General features: G+C 50.7%; 1 protein-coding gene across 2 annotated transcripts in view; it reads left to right on the plus strand.

Annotated features, from left to right (window-relative positions):
• CTNNA1 (catenin alpha 1) overlaps positions 1-9440 on the plus strand; it is a 183073-nt gene extending 173633 nt beyond the window's left edge. For both annotated transcript variants that reach the window (XM_039464507.2, XM_010344484.3), the window contains 5 exons: positions 3179-3289; positions 4415-4596; positions 4775-4880; positions 6737-6871; positions 8226-9440. In XM_039464507.2, coding sequence (XP_039320441.1) covers positions 3179-3289; positions 4415-4596; positions 4775-4880; positions 6737-6871; positions 8226-8513 — 822 coding nt within the window. In that variant the 3' untranslated portion in view covers positions 8514-9440. The remainder of the gene's footprint in view (positions 1-3178; positions 3290-4414; positions 4597-4774; positions 4881-6736; positions 6872-8225) is intronic.
• The last annotated feature ends 11962 nt before the right edge of the window (positions 9441-21402 follow it).

Below are 21402 nucleotides of genomic sequence, written 5' to 3' on the forward strand. Positions count from 1 at the left end.
GAAAATAATGGCGCTCAAGCTAGTATCAGAGAAGGAAGTATTTTTGTATGCAGATTCGAGTTACTTTTCACATGGAGTGCCCCTCTCCTGGGAGGGGGATGTTGGAACCCCAGGGTGCTGGGGGAGGATTAACGGCTGTGGCGGCCCCAGGTGATGCTACCAGGCTCATGGCCAAGTGCTGATCCCCTTTCCCCATCGCCAGTGCGCCTGGAGGGCCTGTAGCACAGGCAGAGGAGAAAGGGGCCTTTGCGGCATCTGGTTGAGCTCCCGGCTTAACCATCCTGCTCTCTGACACTTTCCTGTCTTCATTCAAGAATCATCCTTCCAGCCCCTAGCCCTTTCAGTTTCTTGATATCTTGTCCTCTTCCGCCTCAGCCCCATGGCCATGGCCGTACCTCGGCTTTTGTCGCTGCCTGCCATTGTCTTTGTCATCCCAGGCGCCCAGTTTTATTGTTCAGCTTACACTGCGACTCCCAGTGATCCTTTGAGTCCACTGTGGTCTTCATTCAGGTGGTCCTCCCCATGTCACTCACTCAGCCCCTGTTGTGTTCTTGGTTCCGTCCTTTTTTTAGCTTTGAGTCCATAGTTGAATATACTCACTCCTCTGCCCTGCTGTTTCCTTACACCTGCCTTAGAAGCTGTAGTTCTAGCAAGATCCTGCTCTGTGAGCATAGTGCAGATGCTGCGACGGAGCTGCAGGAACTGTGGCCATTTGTGGGCCCTTGCTGCCCGCAATAGGTTCCTACCCACCCACACCTGTGCCCCCGTCCTATTTGGCCTCTTGCCGATTTCATTGAGGATGTTGAGACAGTTAGAGCATCCACCCTGCTGCATCCATGCCTGTGTGCTCTGCCTTCCTCCTAGGACCATGAGTATCCCTGTCAGTGCTTCTGGCCAAGGCCATCCCTTGTAGTGGCGTGCGTCTTCACCCCTTGCTTCCTGTACCTTTACCCAAGCCTAAGATGATTTCTCCCATTTTTCAGGGGGAAAAAAAAATCTCTTGACCCACACCCCTTCTCAGTCTCCTCGGCTGGTTTCTTCCATCTGTTCAGCCTGTGAAACATTGGTGTGGCCTGCTGGGAAGTCCTTGACCTCTTCAGAGTCCTGTCTAGAGGCCGACTCTCCTAAGTTCCACACTTGCCTGCGCACCTGGCCTCCCTGTCACTTGCTCCACCCAGGCAGCACATGCTACTTGATAGCAACTCTGGCTTCCCTTGCTCAGGCCCTGGCCTCGGATCTTTTTTGATGTCTCTTTTGTCCGATACCTCATATCTGCTTTATCTGTGAATTCTTTTGACTCTCCCTTCAAAGTAGAGAACCTAAACATACTCCCACCTTCATCCAAACCACCAGCACCTCTCACCTGGGTTCATCTAGGTGCCACTCAGGCAGTTCCCTGTTCCCATCCTGGGTGCCTGCAGTCTCATGAGCCACGGGGCAGCCAGAGCAATTTCTCTAAGCTTCAGTTGGATCTTGTTATCCTCTGTGCCAGCCTCTCCACAGGCCTCTGCGTCACTCACTGCTTACACTGGCCTACAAGGCCTTCTAGGAACCCAAAACCTCTCCAATCTCATCTCCTGCTGATCTCCCCTTGTACTTCTGCGGTTCGAGGCAAGCCAGTGACCTGGAGGCAGTGAGCTAAGCCCCTCTTCTGTGACTTCCTTGCTATTCACGGAGTTCCCTGGGCCATTGCCCTCCCCTGCAGCCTCCATGCTGCCACCCATCCCCCCGCCCTCCACCTCAAGAGCACCTTCTCGTGAGACTTTTGCAGATACTCGTATGGAGTTAAAATCCCCCTTTATTCATCACTGGTTTCTTTATAGCACTGGTCACTTTTAATGTGTCATATAATTCATTTGCTTACTTTGTTATCACTTCCTCCATTAAAGTATGCGTGAGAGGAATTTTTGTCTGTCATTTTGTATCTCCAGGGCCCAGAACAGTGCTTGGCACAGAGATACTGAATGAATGAGAGTGACTTGATTTTCTTGGCAAGAAAAGTTCTTTGGTCCTCAGTGGGGTGCTGGGGAAGCAGAGATGTCAGGAGGTGCTCCTTCAAAAAGCCGCTTAATGGATTGATCACATACCAATCCTGAAGGCATGTGTGATGGCAGCGTTAAAACTGTCAGTGCTGGCATTGTGTTTTGTGCCACCAAGTCCACAGGCCTCCAGGACCTCCTCCTGCTGATGTGCTCTCTGGTCCCCTGTGTGACCATCCACTGTTCTCACCTCATCTCATCAAGGGACAGCCCAGCCTTTTGCGCAACACGCTCTTGGTAGCTCCAGAGTGCTTCTCGCGTGTCTTCTTGTTTGAACCTCACAGCAAGTCCTTGGGCTGGGTTTGGACCAGGTCCTGGTGCAGATGAGGGACTTGCCTCACTGCCCTCCTGTCACAGGCCAGCCGGCTGGGCTGAGCGCCAACCCCAGCTGTTGTGCCTGCTGCCCCCTTACTGATAACTGCCAGAGGACAACATTGTGTTTCAAGTCAGTAGCTAATCACGAGAGGCTGGTAGTTTGTACAAAGTAAGAATTTTATTTCATAATTAAAGAGCTAGGACCAGTGATCAGTCTCTTAGGTATTTACCCAGCCCTTACCTGCCATATTCTCCCCTTGTTTCTTTTGATGAAAGTGAAAGAATACTTGGTGAAATCCCCGTCTCCACTAAAAATACAAAAATTAGCTGGCAGTGGTGGTGCATGCCTGTAATCCCAGCTACTTGGGAACCTGAGGCACAAGAATCTCTTGAAGCGAGGAGGCAGAGTTGCACTAATTTCAAGATGAGGCCACTGCATGCCAGCCTGTGTGACAGAGTGAGACTGGATCTCAAAGTTAAAAAGGAACAAAAAAACACTTATATCTTACAAAGAAATTGTGAGTTAATAAAAATTAACAACAAAAAAAGAAATAATGAGTTGAATCAGTGATAGCAAATGGGCCCCACACATAGTAAAAGCAGCCCAGGCCTGCTGTGAGCCAGGCAGCCCAGCATGTGCACCAGTGAAGCAGAGGCCCAAGACAAATACTGCGTGATTTTAACTTTATTCACCATACTGTTCAGAACACTGTACATTAAAATCCAGAATTCTGGGCTCTGTGCACCTGGCCAAGAGACTCAGGATGACTGGGGGCTGGTGGCCCAGAGATGTGTCTCACTTGTGATCTCTGTCTTGGTGGCAGACCCCTGAGGAGTTGGATGACTCCGACTTTGAGACGGAAGATTTCGATGTCAGAAGTAGGACGAGCGTCCAGACAGAAGATGATCAGCTGATAGCTGGCCAGAGTGCCCGGGTAAGGCAGCGCTCCGTGGGGCTGTTCAGCTTGCACTGCCAAACTTCCCCGTCCCTTTTCTTGTTTCCAGGAAAACACCCTCAGTATTCAAAACACAATTTCTCTTTTTCTCTGGCAGTAGGACTGAAGTTAAACTAAGTTGTGGCACTTGATAGTCACTTGTAGGCTTCACCAAGATACCTCCTCAGCTAGAGGCAGAGCAGGTCCTGGCCCTCCTCTGCAGAGCCCTGGGTCAGGAAAGGGCTAAGATTTAGTCAGTGCCATGTGTGTTGAAAGGATGGTGAAATTTGAAAAAGACTGCTGCCTTTGCCCATCTCAGTGATACCATGAATATGAACTATTTAATTATTAATGGGTTTTAAAAAATAACAGTGGTACATTCAAGGTGGCCAGTCAGAGCCATTGCATTCATTTGCGTCATTAAATCTTCAATCAATAGCATTTATGTTTTTGGGAGGATGCCAAGAAATATTTCTAAGGAGTCTTTTATTTCACTCCTTGGAAACCTGTTGTGAACAGCGAGCACATGCCTGCCTTATGTCCTGCTCAGCCATGAGCACTTTGGGAAGCTGACGGGGAGGAGCTCCAGCTGCAGGTCTGTGGGCTGGAGGTGGGCAGCAGGCCTTCAGGTGCTGCTTGAATATGGCCTGAGTGCCAGTACCTGAACATACCTGGCTCAGATGTATGTACCTCAGTCCTCTTTCCTCAGATATACATTCTAAAGCCCCTTTCAGCTCACCTTGAATAGTTGGAAATGTCCATCAGGGCTCACCATGGAAAGGGCTCCACACTCATCAATCCCTTTTCTCATGTTTTGTCTTATATTAAAGAATTAAGCAGGTTCCATCCCTGCACAGGTGTGATTCCAGAGCTTCCAGATTAGCCTTCCACCCCTCACACTCTTTCCTTCCATACTAAAACTTATGCTCGAAAGTGGGTCAGAAATTCAGGCTGCCATAAGTTTCTGCAAAAAATGAGAAGAAATAGCCCTTCAGGCAAAATGAAACCTATTAAAGCATTATCCTACCTATGTCATAGATTGCCTGTTGGAAATATTCTTGGCTAATGCACTCTGAGAACTTTATATTCTCTTTATGTAAGAGCTCTTTGTGCTTCTGATCACAGGCGATCATGGCTCAGCTTCCCCAGGAGCAGAAAGCGAAGATTGCAGAACAGGTGGCCAGCTTCCAGGAAGAAAAGAGCAAGCTGGATGCCGAAGTGTCCAAATGGGACGACAGTGGCAATGACATCATTGTGCTGGCCAAGCAGATGTGCATGATTATGATGGAGATGACTGACTTTACCCGGTGAGGAGCCCCCGGCCCCTGCAGGCTGCACATGGGCAGCTTTATTTCCCACAGGTCACCTGCATGGTGTTTCACACAGGCAGCCCAGCCCATGGGGCTTTGTGGACATCATCTGTTTTCTACTCATCTCCAACTGTGAGGGGCTTCACAGACAATGATCCTTGTTCTTTCTTCTCAGAGGTAAAGGACCACTCAAAAATACATCAGATGTCATCAGTGCTGCCAAGAAAATTGCTGAGGCAGGATCCAGGATGGACAAGCTTGGCCGCACCATCGCAGACCACGTAAGTGACAGGCCTGCCAGGTGGGTCTCCAAGCTCCTCCTGGGGCTCAGGCAGCCTAGCCTGGTCCATTCAGGGTAAGTTTAATGGGCCACAGCGCTTTTGCCACCCATCTCTAAAAATGGTTGTCAATCCCAGCATAGTTTGTAAGGATTCTCTAGAGCAGATGTCTAAGTTCTGGAATCTTCCATCACTTGGTAGCCAAAAATAACCTCTGCTATTGTCCATTATGTGTCACTTCCCTCTCTTCCCCTCTGGGCAGGGGCCAAGAGCAGCCAGAAGCGATGGAGACAGGTTTCTTCATCCTCAGCACTGTGGTTTTTCAGTCACCCAGCATTCGTCCTCCTATTCCCTCACACTGATAGGCACAAAAATATGGTTCCTACCACCTGGAAATTATATAGTACATTTCCTTTGTTTTTTTTTTTTTTTTTTTTTTTTTTTTTTTGAGACGGAGTTTCACTCTTGTTACCCAGGCTGGAGTGCAATGGCACGATCTCCGCTCACCGCAACCTCCGCCTCCTGGGTTCAGGCAATTCTCCTGTCTCAGCCTCCTGAGTAGCTGGGATTACAGGCACGCACCACCACGCCCAGCTACCTTTTTGTATTTTTAGTAGAGACGGGGTTTCACCATGTTGACCAGGATGGTCTCGATCTCTTGACCTCGTGGTCCACCCACCTCGGCCTCCCAAAGTGCTGGGATTACATGCTTGAGCCACCGCGCCCGGCTCCTTTGGTGTTTTAAGCATGATCAAGAGAAGCTCGTTCTCAATTACAGTTTTTTTCTGTAGTTAATAAACCCCTCACCATTTTCCCTGAAATACTTAAACTCTCAGCCTCATCTAGGCCACAGCATGTGTGAGACATGCGTCCTCGACACACACACACAATCAGTAATAGGGCCTGTTGTTTCCTTTGGCCAAATGTATCTTGACATAAACCAGTCTTGTCCTGTCTGCAGATCTCCATAGCCACTTGCTTGGACTACTGTGGCCACTCCTGATTTCCCATCCTTTCCTCTCTCGACTTCCTTCTGCATTCAGCTGCCAATACTGTCATCTGAAAATGCAAATCCCATGGCTCTGCTGTGCTTCCTCCTGACTGCTCAAAATAGAGCCCATCTTCAGCATGGCCTGCAAGGTCTCAGTTCATACCACTCACTGTGGTACACACCACTCTCTGTGGTACACTTTGCCCCAGCCTCACTGGAAGAAAATGTTTGCTATAAACACTTGAGAGGTGCTCTGTGTTTCTCCCTTTGGGTAAAGCCTTCTAGGCCAGTCCTGATCCAGGAGCCCCTAAAACCTTGAGGTGTGGGGCAGGACAGGAGCTGGGCAGAGGCCACCCTTTTCTCTTTGACCGGTCGGGACTTCACCATCCCTGACTGCTTTTTTTCGCTTTGCTTTACTCACTTGTCCTCCACCTCAGCCTATACTGAGTGGCTTCTGTCATCAGGCATTAATAATGCTAAGTGCCTCAGAGCAAAAGAGCTATTTGTTTACTTATCTCCTAACGTTCAGACTTTTCTCCATAGCTAGGTGCCTGCTTGCCAAGCAAGTGGCTTGTTCTCACTGTGAGGGGCATGGGCCTCCACCCTGCTGTGCAGGGCAAGGGGATCCTTGGCCGAGGTGGTTCCCTGCTATCACAGGAGGGAAGTTAAAGGGAGGCTCAGAAGGCCTTGGCTGTATAACCATTGCCGTGTGGCATAGGCAAGGGCTGTGACTGCCTCGGGTAATTTTGCTCCAGCAAGAGCAGAGGAAACATGTAAGTGCCACAAGGAACCTTTCAGAAACAGCCGTGGGGTGGGGGCTGCTTCAGCCAGGCCAGGGTGCTCAGTGCTAAGTCTGCTCTCCCTTCAGTGCCCCGACTCGGCCTGCAAGCAGGACCTGCTGGCCTACCTGCAGCGCATCGCCCTCTACTGCCACCAGCTCAACATCTGCAGCAAGGTCAAGGCTGAGGTGCAGAATCTCGGCGGGGAGCTCGTTGTCTCTGGGGTAAGCGTTAGCTGGGAAAAAAGAGGGTCAGCGGAGCGTGCTGACCCTTGTCAGAAATCAGGTCACCTCCTGTCCACATGCACACCTGCCCTACACTGGGAAAGTGCACTGTGCAGAAACCCCAAGTACTATCCCAGTCTCCGGAGGCCAAGGTGTGTCCATCGTCTGCTCCCTGTAGAACTGTGACCATTGCAAGGGCTGGAAGGCTAGCTGCCTCCCCTTTGCTGGCCACTCACTGGGAAAGAATTTTTTTTTTTTTTTAGAGACGGAGTTTCGCTCTTGTTACTCAGGCTGGAGTGCAATGGCCCAATCTCAGCTCACCGCAACCTCCGCCTCCTGGGTTCAGGCAATTTTCCTGCCTCAGCCTCCTGCGTAGCTGGGATTACAGGCATGCACCACCATGCCCAGTTAATTTTTTGTATTTTTAGTAGAGACGGGGTTTCACCATGTTGACCAGGATGGTCTCGATCTCTTGACCTCGTGATCCACCCGTCTTGGCCTCCCAAAGTGCTGGGATTACAGGCTTGAGCCACCGCGCCCGGCCTAAGAATTTTTTTTTTAATCTTCCTTTGGGGCCAGGCACAGTGGCTCATGCTTGTAATCCCTGCACTTTGGGAGGCTGAGGCGGGTGGATCCCTTGAGGTCAGGAGTTCGAGACCAGCCTGGTGGCAAAACCCCATCTCTACTAAAAATACAAAAATTAGCCAGGTTTGGTGGCAGGTGCCTGTAGTTCCAACCACTCGGGAGGCTGAGGCACAAGGATTGCTTGATCCTAGGAGGCGAAGTGAACTGAGATTGCACCACTGAGCTCTAGCCTGGTTTGACAGAGCAAAGACTCTGTCTCCAAACAAAACAAAACAGAAGAAAACCTTCCTTTTCTTCCCCCAGAGAGGAATTAAGAATAGACACAGATAGGATGCTTTCTCAAAAGCCCTTCACCTCAAGCACTCTGAGGGGTGAAGGGCTTTTGAGAAGGCATCCTCTATCTCATTTTACCAGGTTACAGGTCTAGGGCCTTTCTCACCTAGGGCAGGGGACAGTAGTAGTTTGTTGAGTGTACTGGGGTCCACCAAGCCCCCATGGCTTCTTTTAATCCCATTGAATCATCTGCTGGGGTCAACCAACTGGAGCACCGTTCCCTAGAGACAGGGACATTCACCATAAACATCTTACAGATCCAAGGGCAGGCACTTCCAGGCTGTTTAGACAAGAGCAGCCATTGAGGGTGTAGTTCTCTCTGACCTGCCCAGGCTCTGGTCTTGCTGAGGAGAGAGGCTCCCCTTCAGGCATAACCCACCTGTGTCCATGGGCTGGAGGTCAGCCCTGTGCTCCTCACCACCCATCTGTCTCGTAGGTGGACAGCGCCATGTCCCTGATCCAGGCAGCCAAGAACTTGATGAATGCCGTGGTCCAGACCGTGAAGGCATCTTACGTCGCCTCTACCAAATACCAAAAGTCGCAGGGTATGGCTTCCCTCAACCTTCCTGCTGTGTCATGGAAGATGAAGGCACCAGAGAAAAAGCCCTTGGTGAAGAGAGAGAAACAGGATGAGACACAGACCAAGATTAAACGGGCATCACAGAAGAAGCACGTGAACCCGGTGCAGGCCCTCAGCGAGTTCAAAGCCATGGACAGCATCTAGGTCTGCCCAGGCCAGCGGCCCCCACCCCTTGGGGCTCCTGAAGATAAGTCGCTGTTCGTCACTCACATGTATTTGATAAATACAACACTGATGTTAGATTCCACAGGGAAACAGGCAGACTGTGAACCAGTCCAGGTGGTGAATTTTCCAAGGACATACTTGTGTTTAAGTTGATTAAAAATGCTCTTAGAATGCATTTTAGAACGCATTTAGCTATATATTTTTATCGCTTAAATAAAAGTAAAAATTCCATAACCAAAGAGAATCCCACATGAAGTTGTTAGTAATGCTCTGACCAAGCCCAGATGTCCATTCTCTTAGTGGCAGTGTTAGGGTTTGAGAAAGGGAATTTGGCTCAACCTCAGTTAAGAGGGTGCAGTCCAGACAGCTTGACTGCTTTTAAATGACCAAAGATGACCTTCGGTAAGCAACCTGGGCATCTTAGGAAGCAGTCCGTGGAGAAGGAATCTTCTCAGAAAGGTCTTTAGAGGGACAAACTTGGTAAAACGTAATGTATCATGAAGAAAACTGATTACTCTCTTTATGACATGAGAATTTTAATGCATGGTTACAATTACTAATGTATGCTGCTGCAGGACATTAATAAAGTTGCTTTTTTGCAGGCTAGAGTGTCGTGATGCCATCATCAGAACACACCTTTTCCCCCTTTCTTCTAGCTTCAAATGCAAATTGATCATCAGGCTCACTTCTAATAATTGGAATGTTTGCCGCCTTGGGCTTGCAGCAGAAAAGCCTGACAAAATAGTGTTTGCTTAGGCAATAATTTAGACTTTACCTTATTTGTGATTACTATAGTGATTACTTTTAACTATAAGGCATAATTTACTATCTATCTTATTTAAATTTTATGAATTTGAAACTTTTTTACACTAACTTTTCCCAATAAAGTCCACTATGAAACCATGACATCTAAGAGGCTAAAGTTGTCTTTGCCTTCAAGCCTGGATTTGCCCACAGCATCTGTGGTGCTCTGGGCCCTCCCAGTGTCCCCGTCTCCCAGGATGGTGTTGCCTGGGGAGGGAGACTGGGACTGGCTCTAGGCTGCGTGGCTTGTGCCAGCCCATCGGGGTGGGCCATGCCCCTGCCCTATTGAATGCCCCACCCTGCACCCCCACCTTGGGAGTTCACATGTCCATTCCTCAAGGTTCAAGTCACAACTTCAGGGGTGTTCCTGTTTTCATTATAGGTATCTTCTCTCCTGCGTCCTTCCTGTCAGCACACACCAGGCTATGACGATAGTGGCCTTCGAGATGAAAACCTCCTTAACCCCGTGATCCTTCCCAGCTGACATCCCCATCCTAAGAAAGGTTCCCTAAAGATTGCTGTTTATCTCCTTCCTCACTTCCGTCCCCGCTGCCATTGTTCCCTCCACCTCCCCTCATCAAGGTGACTGCCTTCCATGCTGCCAGCCACACTGGCTCCTTTGAGACCTCACCATGCAAGCGACCCGAGGAGGAGGAGGACTACTAAACACTTTTCACTCGCTTCTGAGAGCCCCGCTCAGGTTCTGCCTTTCTTACTGGGGGCTCTGTCCCCTTTCCTGGGTCTGAGAGGTTGTGTCTGCCCCATCCCTCCTGAGCTCAGCCAGATTCCCGGCTATGAAGACATCCAAATGCCGACTTCACCCCAGAGCCTGGCTTTTATAACTGACTGCTACATTATGCTCCACTTGGATGTCTAATGAATCTCTCAGACTTGACCTGTCCAAACTGCTTTTGCCCTCTATACTTGCCAACGCCCACCCCACACCCTCCCTACTGTTTTCCCCACACCCACTGCCAGTCCCCTCCCTCCTCTCACCGAATGCCTAAAAACCAAAATTTTGAGGCGGTAGCGTAGCACAATGGACTTCTAATGATGAGAAATCAAAGTTCTGGTCTTTAAAACGTACGTACAATTTAACTGTTAACCGCCTGGCCTAAGCCATTGTGCTGTTAGTTACTGCTATGTAGCAAGTTGCAGCTAAAGCGACCTCACACGACTCCTGAAGGTCAGGAATCTGCAAGCAGCTCAGCTGGATGGTTCTGACTCGGGGTCTCAAGAAGTTGTGGCCAAGACGCCACTTAAGGCTGCCGTCTCTGAAGGCTGGACTTGGCAAAGATTTTCTTCCAGGCTCACTCGTCTGGCTATGGCAGAAGGCCTCAGTTCCACGCCACATGGCCCGTTCCACAGAGTAGCGCTCAGCGTGGTAGCTGGCTTCCCCAGAGCAGTGATCTGCGAGCTACAGCCAGATTGAAGCCACAGTGTTCCCTTAAAACCTGACATGGAGAGTGATAACCCATCATGTCTCTTCTCTGTGGCTAGATCAAGGGTGGTCCACTGTGGGAAGAGATGACGAGGCTGCCAGTGCCCGGAGGTGGGTGGCCATAGCCAGCATCCCTGCCAGTGTTCCCCACAGCCAGGTAGTCCCTGTGAGAGGTCAGCTCAGGTCATTCCGAGCTCAGACCTTCTAGTGGCTTCCACATCCCTCAGTAAAAGCCAAAGTCCTAAAGGCCTCTTGCTCTCACCATCCTCTGCCATCCTGCTTCTGTCCCTGAAGTTCTTCAACATGCCAAGCACATCCTGCCTCGGCCTTCGTGCCTGTGGTTCCTGGCCCGAAATCCACTTCCCCCGGGACCCCTATGCAGGCTTTAGCGTTTCCTTCCAGTCTCAAGTCTCCTTATCAAAAAGGACTCTGACAGGCCAAGTGCGACTCATGCCTTTAGTCCCAGCGCTTGGGAAGGCCAAGGTAGGAGGATGGCCTGAGCCCAGAAGTTCAGGCCCTGCCTGGGCAACATGGCAAAACTTCGTCTCTTTTAAAAAAAAAAAAAAAAAGTCCATTTATATATCACTCAGTCTTCCCTTGAGCCACAACGGGAAAGCAGCCCACACCATCCCTTGCTCCCTGGGCCCCTCCACCCTCTGCCAAGGCTTGCAGCACTCCGGCACCAGCCCTCACCAGACTGACCCTTGGGGAACAGCCAGGTTGGCTATGCTTATCCTCATCAGCAGCAAAGGGCCTGGCACATGTTTAACAAAAAGTAGTTGAACAATGCGGACCATTATGGTTTAAACCAACCCATCAGGTGTTGGAGGGCAAAAAGCTGGCAAATGAGGAGGTGCCAGGGTCCTGGAGAGCCACGACTGAGGCTCAGAGGCCCTGGCCTGAAATCCTGACCCTCACCTCACAGACCGGGACAGAGCGGGGCCAACCAGGAGAGGACCTGCCTGTGCATGTGGGGCCTGTGGGGTCTTCCTGCAGCGTGTGGGGCCTGCGGGGTCTTCATGCAGCCTCCGGTGTGCTCAGTGCTGCCCCTCTGCCATCTACAAAGGGGACCACCTCCCCTCTGCATCCTGGCACTTCTCATTCAGGATGGGCCCCTGCTCTCAGCAGTCCTGTTGATGCCTCTTAAGATGAGACCTGGGGGAGCAGAGCCAAAGACAACCCCAGTGTGCCTCCCCAGCCTGACCCCTCAGACCTGCTCCCTACTCCTGAACTCAGTGAGCCCACAGCCCCAGCTCTCCTGTAGCTGGCAGTACCCATGCCTCTCCCTGGATTGCTCTGCCCTGGTCCCCACCCCTCAGCACCCTGAAGGGGTTCCTGTGCCCCACCCCCCCACCCCCCCAATACTACATCTTCACAGGCCACACAGTTCACTCTCAGCCTTCATCCTCACAGCTTCCAGCTCCAGCCTGTTCCACCCTCCTCCCAGGACAAAGCCACCTCCCACAAAGCCAGAGAGAAGGAGCTGCCATGTGCTGGGCACTCAGAGCCTACATCCAGCCTTTACCCTCGTCAGTCACCCCATTTTGTCTGTGCAACTCAAAAGGTGTCAGTGCCGTTGCTGCACCTCGGGCTGCACAGCTAAAGTGACTCGGGAGGTGAAGCCACATGGTGGCAAGTGGCCCGGCAAATGGCTTCGGCTTGAGACGCACTTCCTCGAGGGCCCCAGCTTTGGGCCATCCCTCCTGGGCCCTCCCTCTGAGTAACATTAATGCCGATGGCCACTCCCTCCCCAGTCACAGCTTCTCTAGAGTCCTAGGGTTCCCTGCCCTTCACCAGCGCGTGTCCCTCATCTCCTTTACCAGCTCCTCCTCGTGGCCCCTGACACTGAGGTGGCTCCAGGGCTCCCACTTGGGTCCTCCTCTCCACGTCCAGTGACGCCCAGCAGAGGCTTGCCGGTCAGTGTTGAGCCACTGGCTCTCCAGGGCTGGGCTGAGGAAGATGCGAATACATGCACATCTGTGCATTTGGAAATCACCGGACCGCTGTAAAGGAATCACAGCACACCACCGTGCACAAAAGAAAGTCACACAGGACTCTTAACTGGGAATCCCAGCCAGCCAGTTGATTCCCACAGAAGGCTTTCAATGATTTTTGCAAGACTCTTGCATCCATGGCCAACCTAGGGTTGTAACTGAACAAACGAGACTAGTTCCAACAGGAATGCTGCTTCACAGTTGTTTACCTTAAGGAGTAAATAAATGAAAGTGAAACAACAAAAACTTATGTTGGACTGTCAGTGAGAGGCTTCTTTGCTGAGTCAGATAATAGTTGTTAAATACTTGAAGACAAATTTCTTCCTTTTTTTTTGTGCTACTGATGATGTAACTGCTATAGATAACACATATTTACATTTAATTGGCATTATTAACATTTTCTTCATCACTTTAAGTCTTGACAATCAACAAAACAAATTCAGCTTTGATCTGTCGTGTTTCCCAATTTCCATGGTTAAATGCTCCCACCACATCAGATTTCAAGCCGCAGGCTGGCAGCACTGAATGCGGAGTTGGGCAGAGAAGCAGCCTTCTACCACACAGACACGAGGACTGACTGCGGTAAAATGTCATTAGGATTACAACCTAGGTGAAAATTTACACGCAGTAAAATCCACTCTTTCTGATGTGTAATTCCATGAGTTTTGACAAACGCCGCCCTGTAACCACCAACACAAAGACGGAACAGTTCCATCACCCCTCCCTCAGGATTCCCTGGTGCTATCCAGGTATCATCAAAACATTCCCCAATCCTAAGTCCTGGCAACACCCTTCCCTATCATTTTGCCTTTTCTAGAACGTACATAAGTGGAATAATACAGTATGTGGCCTTTTCGATCTGGCTGCTTATGGCGAGGTGCATTTCAATAAGCACGGCTTCAAAATGCATGCAGATTGCTGTGTGCCTCACTGGCAGGCTCCTTCCAGCCAGTTCTGGGTCATGTTCTGTGTAAGGGTGCATCACAGTTTATCCATCCCCCAGATAGACATTTGAGTTGTTTCCAGTTTTTTATATTTTTTACAAATAAAGCTGATACAAGCATTGACACACAGGTTTTCACATGAACATTGACATTTGCTTATCTTTTTGAGACGGAGTCTCACTCTGTTGCCCAGGCTGGAGAAGTGCAGTTCTGCTCACAGCAACCTCTGCCTCCCGGGTTCAAGTGGTTCTCCTGCCTCAGCTTCCCAGGTAGCTGGGACTACAGGTGCCCGCCACCTGGCCTGGCTATTTTTTAATTTTTTTTTTTTTTTTTTTTAGTAGAGACAGGGTTTTTCCATGTTGGCCAGTCTGGTCTGGAACTCCTGACAGGTGGTCCACCCATCTCAGCCTCCCAAAGTGTTAGGATTACAGGCGTGAGCCACCGCACCCAGCCTGGACAGCCATATTTTTTAAAATGAGCCTTGACCTATTTATGGTACCTCACATCTTAAACAAAATTTAACTCAAGATCAATCAGAAACCTAAATGTAAGATTATAAAACTCTTAGAAGAAGACAGAAATCATTGTGACTTTGGAGTTAGGAAAAGTTCTTAGAGACAACACCAAAGTCACCATTCATAAAATTTAAAAATTGATAAATTGGACTTTATTAAAGTAAAAACCTCTGTGAAAGAAGCTGTTAATAGAATAAAAAGATAAGTTACAAATAGGGAGAACATATTTGTAAATCATCTGACAAATGACTTGTATCTAGAAAATGATCAGAACTCTCAAAATTCCTAAGAAAACAGTCAACCCAACAAAAAATTAGGCAAAAAGATTCAATGCCTGTAGTCCTAGCTATTTGGGAGGCTGAGGCAGGAGGATTACTTGAGCCTGGGGGACGCAGGTTGCAGTGAGCCAAGATCGCACCACTGTACTCCAGCCTGGGTGGCAGAGCAAGACTCTCCAAAAAAAAAAAAAAAAAAAAGCTGTCCAACGACTGCAGCACCATTTATCGAAGACCACCTCTTCTCCACTAAATTGCTTTTGCATGTTTGTCAAAAATCAATTAACTCTGTGTGGGTCTGGCCAGTGTCACACTGTGTTCTTACAGCTTTGTGTCTTAAAATCAGCGAATGTCAGCCCTCCAACTTTGTCCTTTTTTTTTTTTTTTTTTTTTTTTTGAGTTGGGAGTTTTGTTTGTTGCCCAAGCTGGAGTGCAATGGCACAATCTCAGCTCCCGCAACCCCCCAGGTTCAAGGGATTCTCCTGCCTCAGCCTCCTGAGTAGCTGGGATTACAGGTGCCTATTACCACGCCCAGCTAATTTTTGTGTTTTTAGTAGAGACGGGGTTTCACCATGTTGGCCAGACTGGTCTTGAACTCCGGTCCTCAGGTGATCTGCCTGCCTTGGCTTCCCAAAGTGCTGGGATTATAGGTGTGAGCCACCATGCCCAACCCTTGTTCTTCATCAAAATTGTTTTAGTTATTCTAGTTCCTTTGTATTTGCATATAAATTTTCAAATGAGACTCCTGATACATAAAGAAATCCTACTGGGATTGCATTGAATCTAGAGATCAGTTTTGTGGAGACCAACATCATTAACAATGTTGAGTCTTCCAACTCATGAACTCAGTACAGTTCACAAAGTTAGAGCTTCTGTGATTTATTTCATCAGGATTTCGTAATCTTCAGCATAACATCCTGTACATATTTCATTTTTTTCAGTTGATTTTTGTACACTGACCTTGTATCCCTATGACTGCTAAAGTCATTAGCTAGCTCTGTGAGATTTTTTTTACAGATGTCATGAGATTCTCTACATTGATAATCGTCTGTGAATAGGGACAATTCTATTTCTTCTTTTCCAATTTATATGCTTTGTATTTCATTTTCTTACCTCAAGGCACAGCCCAGAACTTCTAGCACAATGTTGAAAAGGAGTCAGGAGAGTAGGCATTCTGCCTATTTCCAGTCTAAGGGGGAAGGAATTCAGGCTTTCACCCTTAAGTTTGATGTTAGATGCAGGTTTTTATGTGGTTTCTGTTCATGAGGTTAAGGAAATTCCCTTCTGTTCCTGCTGAGAGTTTTTATTATGGGTACTTAATATTTGTCTCCATCTGTTGAGATGATGGTGTCGCCTTTTCTTCTTTAGTCTGTTAATATGATGAACTGATTGAACTAGCCTTGCATTCCCAGGGTAAACTCCATTTGGTTATATTATCCTTTTATATATTGTCACATTCAATTTGCCAGTATTTTGTTGAGGATTTTTGTAGAGACTTTAGAAAAATCTAAAGTCTTTCCCACAGCCTCCAGGATTCCCGTCACCATTACCTCCGTAATCTTGTTGATTACAAGGTTTATTGGCCTGTAGGGTATTTTTCTTGAAATATCTTTGTCTAGTATTGGTGTCTAGGCAATGCTGGCCTCATGAAATAAGTTTGGAAATGTTTTATTCTATTTTTTGGAGGAGATTGTATAAAATTGGTATTAGTTGGTACAATTTGCTAGTGAAACCATATGGGTCTGGAGTTTTCTTTGTGGAAAGGTTTTAAACAATTTCTTTAGTAGGTTTAGGGCTACACAGGTTATCTATTCTTGAATGGGCTTTAACAGCTTGTGTTAGGCAGAAGAATGGCTCCCAGATGCCCACACCCTAATTCCTGGACCTGCACATGTGTTATGTAACATGGCAGAAAGCAAATCCAGGTTGCAGATGGCACTGAGGTTGCTGATTGGCCGATTTTAAGACTGGATCTTTCGGGTGGGCCCAGTGTAATCACAGGGTCCTTAAAAGTGGAAGATAGAGGCAGAAGAGGAGGTCAGAATGGTGCCATATGAGAAGACCTTAACTTGCTTTTTTGGCTTTGAAGACAGAGGAAGGCCTAGGTGCCAAGGAGTACAGGTAGCCCCTCGCAGCTGGGAAGGCGAGGGACGGACCTTACCCAGAAAGGAGTACAGCCGTGCGACACCCAGATTTGTGCCCTGTGAGAACCGGGCAGACTTCTAACCTACAGAACTGTAAGAAAATCGTCTGGGGATGATTTAAGGCACCAAGCTCATGGTAATTTGCTAACATAGGCGGAGGCCGAGTTTCTCAAGGAATTGGTCCATGATTTCTTCTAAGTTGTCAAATTGATTTTACAATGTATTTACTTAGAGTTGTTCGTAATACTCACTCCTCACCGTCCTTTAATGTTCCTAGATCCTACAGTGACGCCCACTTTCCATCCGGGAGGCTGCTGATTTGTGTCTTCTCTCTTTTTCAAAGGACCGTCTTTTAATTTCATTGATTGTTCTCTAGTTTTACTGTCTTCAATTTTATTGGTTTCCACTCTTTATTATTTCCTTTTCTTCTGCTTCCTTTTAATTTGCTCTTCTTTTACTAGTTTTTAAAAATTACCTTTGCTTTCTTGGTGTTACTTAATTGTAGGCTTGCATCATTTAATTTTAATAATGGCTGTGTTTAACAACCAGCCGCCACATCCCAAACCCTGTGGCTCCCTTGTATGAGGTTCCCAGGCCCAGTCAGTCCCCAACAGTCTCTCCCTCAGCTCCAGGCTGTCTGCTGCTGCCAGGCAGCACCCCCACTTGAAAGTTCTGCTGATGGCTCAGTATAAACGTGAACAAATGGGGTCCAGCGCAGAGCCCCTTTGCTCCCCTACTCTCAGAGCCTCCCACTCTGGTGCCACCTGAAGCTGCCTCCTGGACTCCTCCCCACACCCCGCACCCCGGCAACGGAGTCCCTGAGCTTGGCCTCAGCGCCATCTGGAGTCTGCACACTTCCCACAGTCCTGTCTTCACCCTGCCCACATCCTTGTCTCCCCGCCCCCTGGATGCTGCCCTGGGCTCCCTGCCCCCTCCTAGCCCCTATGTCTTCTAGTCTCACTGCAACAATAAGAAAAGGTGAGGCTGGGCCCAAGGGCTCACACCTGTAATCCCAGCACTTTGGGAGGCTGAGGCAGCAGGATCACTTGAGCCCAGAAGCTCAAGACAAGCCTGGAAAACGCAGGGAGACCTCAACAAAAAATTAAGAAAATTAGCCAGGCGTGGCGACACGCACCTGTGGTCCCAGCTACTTTGGAAGCCGAGGTGGGAGGATCACTTGAGCCTAGGAGGTCAAGGCTGCAGCGAGCTGTGGTCACACCATTGCATTCTAGCCTGGGTGACAAAATGAGACCCTGTCTAAAAAAAAAAAAAAAAAAAAAAAAAAAAATTGTTTACTTCAGGTCTCTCCTCTGCACACAACTCTGAACAGACCCACCTCAAAGAAAAAACCCAAGTCCCTTCCACAGCCTCCCCAGGCGGCCCTCTCCCTTGCCAACTCCCCCTCCCATGGGCTCTGCCAGCTCTGGGCCTGGCTCTCGTGGCTCTTCCTGAAGCGCTTCGGCCTGTTCCTGCAGGACCTCTGCCTCTGCTATCCCTTGTCTACAAAGCACCCCCGTAGCTCATGCTCCTGTATCTGGCTCCTCCTCAGAGGCCTTCCCAACCACTGAGGGGAAACAGCAGCCCCCGCCCCTCTTCCCTCCCCACTGGGCTCCGTCTTCCCAGCCTGGCCCTCCCCTGGTGCATTCGTATTTGTCATGGTGCAGCCCTTTTCCCTCCAGTCCTCCCACTTACTGCCCTAGAGCAGTGCCTGGCTCCTAGGACCCAACCAGATTTGCTGAACAAATGAATGAAAGAGCGGCAGCCCAGAGATTGCCTCAACGCCTCCCCCATTTCTGCTCTGCTAGGATGAGGGCACAGCCCTGCATAGGGCTGACAAGCTGCCGGAGGACCCCATGAAGGGGACCCCTCCCGTCCCCTGACCCACACAGCTCCACCTTGGGCCACTCAACCCTCAGCCCACCACTTTGTCCGGCAACACTGCCACTCTCTCTGGCCTTCCTATATCTTCCAAGGCTGGACCCCTTGCCCTGCCTTTCCTGACTGCTACTCCCGCAGCCTACAGGGCTCAGCCTGGCCATCACCAGCTCTGGGAGGCCTTGGGTGGCCTCAGCCACCTTAGCAGCCTTCTCAGCTCCAACTCCTGACACACACGACTGCTCAACAGCCACACTATGAATGAAAAAAAAACAAACTCATAAAACCACGCTGCCAAGAGCAAGGTAAGGACCTAGGCCCACCACCCTCCCTGCCATCCTCCTACACTGGGGCCTGGGTCAGCCCTGCCCAGGAGCAGGGACCCGGTAACCACCCAGGACCTGTGGGTGTCAGCCCACACAGCTCTCAGCCCATCCCAAGACAGGGAGGAGAGAAAAGCAGGCTCCAGTCCCACAGAAGGAAGCCATGCCTCCCCCATCGCCATTCCCTGCCACACTTCCAGCCCCAGTCACGCTCCTTGACCACAGTTCCCAGGATGGCACCCAAAGGGAAGGCAGAGAAGGGGTTCCTTCCTGACCTGCAGACAACAGGCAGTGATGAATCAGGAGGTGGAGCCAGAACCCCCACAAGTAGCCCAAGCCCAGATCCTTCTCCCCAGAGCCACCCCACTGCCCTCTCCCCAGAGCGTCTGCTTAGCAGTCCAGGACAAACTTGGATGAGGCCAACAATGAGAGACTGTGGCCCCAACTCTCATCCCTGATGCTCTGTGTTTGGGGGGGGGCAGAGTGCACGTGGTCCCACCTCCCTGGCCTCAGGCTCAGCATCCTGGCGCTGGTCCAGCCTCCCTGCAGCCCCAGGTTCCTGGTCCTCGGTCCCAGAAATTCCCTAAAGAGCGCCTGGCCCAAAGCCTCCCTATGCTTTACAAAATCGCTGCTGAGGGCAGCACAGCTGGGAGCAGGGTGGACACTGGGGACGGCAGCTAGGCCCCTACTAGTGGCACTCCTCCCATGGGGACCCTTTCCACACCCTAGGCCAGACCCTGGTGGTCACAGAGGCCTCAAGGGCCAGCCTGGTCCTGACACAGCCCAGCGCCTTGCTTGGCCTCCCCGCCATGCCCCACACTCTCGCCTGTCCTCTGTTCCCACGGCCCAGCCTCCCACGAGTGCCTCTGTTCCCATGGCACTCACCTCTGAATGCTGAAAGTCCAGAACAGACTCCTCCCCAACCTGGCCCAAGTCCTCCTCTGTTCCAACCTCTGCTAGGGCAGCCCCACTCCTCAGCACACCTCCCCTGCCTGTTCCCAAAGCCACCCCGGAGCCTGCAACACTACCTCTAAAGCATCATCTGACCTTGGCCGGAGCCAGGCGCTGGCACCTCCTGTCTGAACCTTGCCCTGTCGTGGCCACACATGCCTGGCCATCTCTCCTGGTCCTCCCTCTGCCACCTGTCAATTCAACATTGTCCTATTCTAGGCGACATTCAAGCCTCCCACAGCACCATCAGCACCACGAGCCCACCTCTGCACCTCCAAGCAGATCACTTAGCCTCTCTGAGCCACGATTTCCTCATCTGTAAAATCTACTTCGAAGGCTCCTGCGAGGCTGTGAAGGCAGGAGGTACCCAACAGCTGGCAGACTGCGAGCCTGGCCCCTACTCTGCCCAAGCCCTGAGGCTTCCTGCCCTGGGGAAGCTGTTACTCTCTCACCAGCCTGGGATCCTGCTTCCTGCCTGCCCCGCTGTGAGGGGCCCCGTGCAGGCCACAGCTCTTCTCTGAGCTTCCCGGGTGTCGTGTTGTGGCAGGAGGTGAGCAGGAGAGGGGCTGAGAAGAGCTAGGTGGCCAAACAAAGGGACTGCAGGGAAGGCCACCCACTGACCCCATGGTTTTCTGGGCCTCAGTTTGCCCCCCAGCTCAGTAAAACTGAGATTTCTACAAGCAAGGCCTAGAGCCAGGGAGAGGAGAGAGTCCTGCCCCAGACTGGCCCTCCCGACTACCACCTGGGGGCTGGAGCGGCTGCCCGGGCCGACAGGAGCGAGCCTCTGGCGCACTGGGAAAGCTGAGAAACAAGCGCACCAGAACTCAAATCTGAAAAGCCCAGAGCCCGCGTTGCCATGGCAACCTGCAGCCAGCTCCGCCTGGCACTCCACCAGCCTGGGTGGGGGCCGGGACTTGCCAGGCACGGCTGCTCCCACCTCTGAGGCTTCCTCCTTGGGCTTGGCCCAGCTTCTGCTTGGACACAGGAGCAGAGCAAGGCCACAGAGTGGCACCTCTGCCCTGTCAGGTGGGCTGGGCAGATGTGGGCTCCCACTGCCAGCTTTCTCCTAGAGCAAAGCCCAGCCCCTGAGCCTCCAGAGTCCAGCACCACCCAGCACCCTGCCCAGCACCCCACCCAGCGTCCATCGCTCCAGCAGCCGCCAAGCGAATCAGCTGCCTAGGCCACCACAACACCCCTGCGTACAGAAAGGCCTCAGGCCTCTAAGCTGTTACATGGGCACCGGTAGAGGGGCAGTGAGATGATTCCCTGCCTTTCCTCACAGCTGGTTGCCAGCACTAGGGTGGCATCTCACGTGACTTTTCTCCTTTAGTGGCACTCCCTTTGACAGATGAGGAAACAAGCTCAGAGCACTTAAGTGAGTTCTGAAGGTCACAGAGCTGCTACGTGGTAAGCAGCAGAGGCTTGGAACTCCCAGGCCCAGGCCCCTGCCCTGGAGCCTGTCTGAACCTTGCCCTGTCGTGGCCACCCTGGATGCCCTGGGCTGAGCCCTGCACATCACCAGGGCCTATCACCTACCCACTCACCTGACCCCCTGGCCACAGGGTTGTGCCCAGTCTACACAGACACACAGCAGACAGAGGA

The sequence above is a fragment of the Saimiri boliviensis genome, chromosome 1 (assembly GCF_048565385.1).
Source record: "Saimiri boliviensis isolate mSaiBol1 chromosome 1, mSaiBol1.pri, whole genome shotgun sequence".
NCBI classification, from domain to species: Eukaryota; Metazoa; Chordata; class Mammalia; order Primates; family Cebidae; genus Saimiri; species Saimiri boliviensis.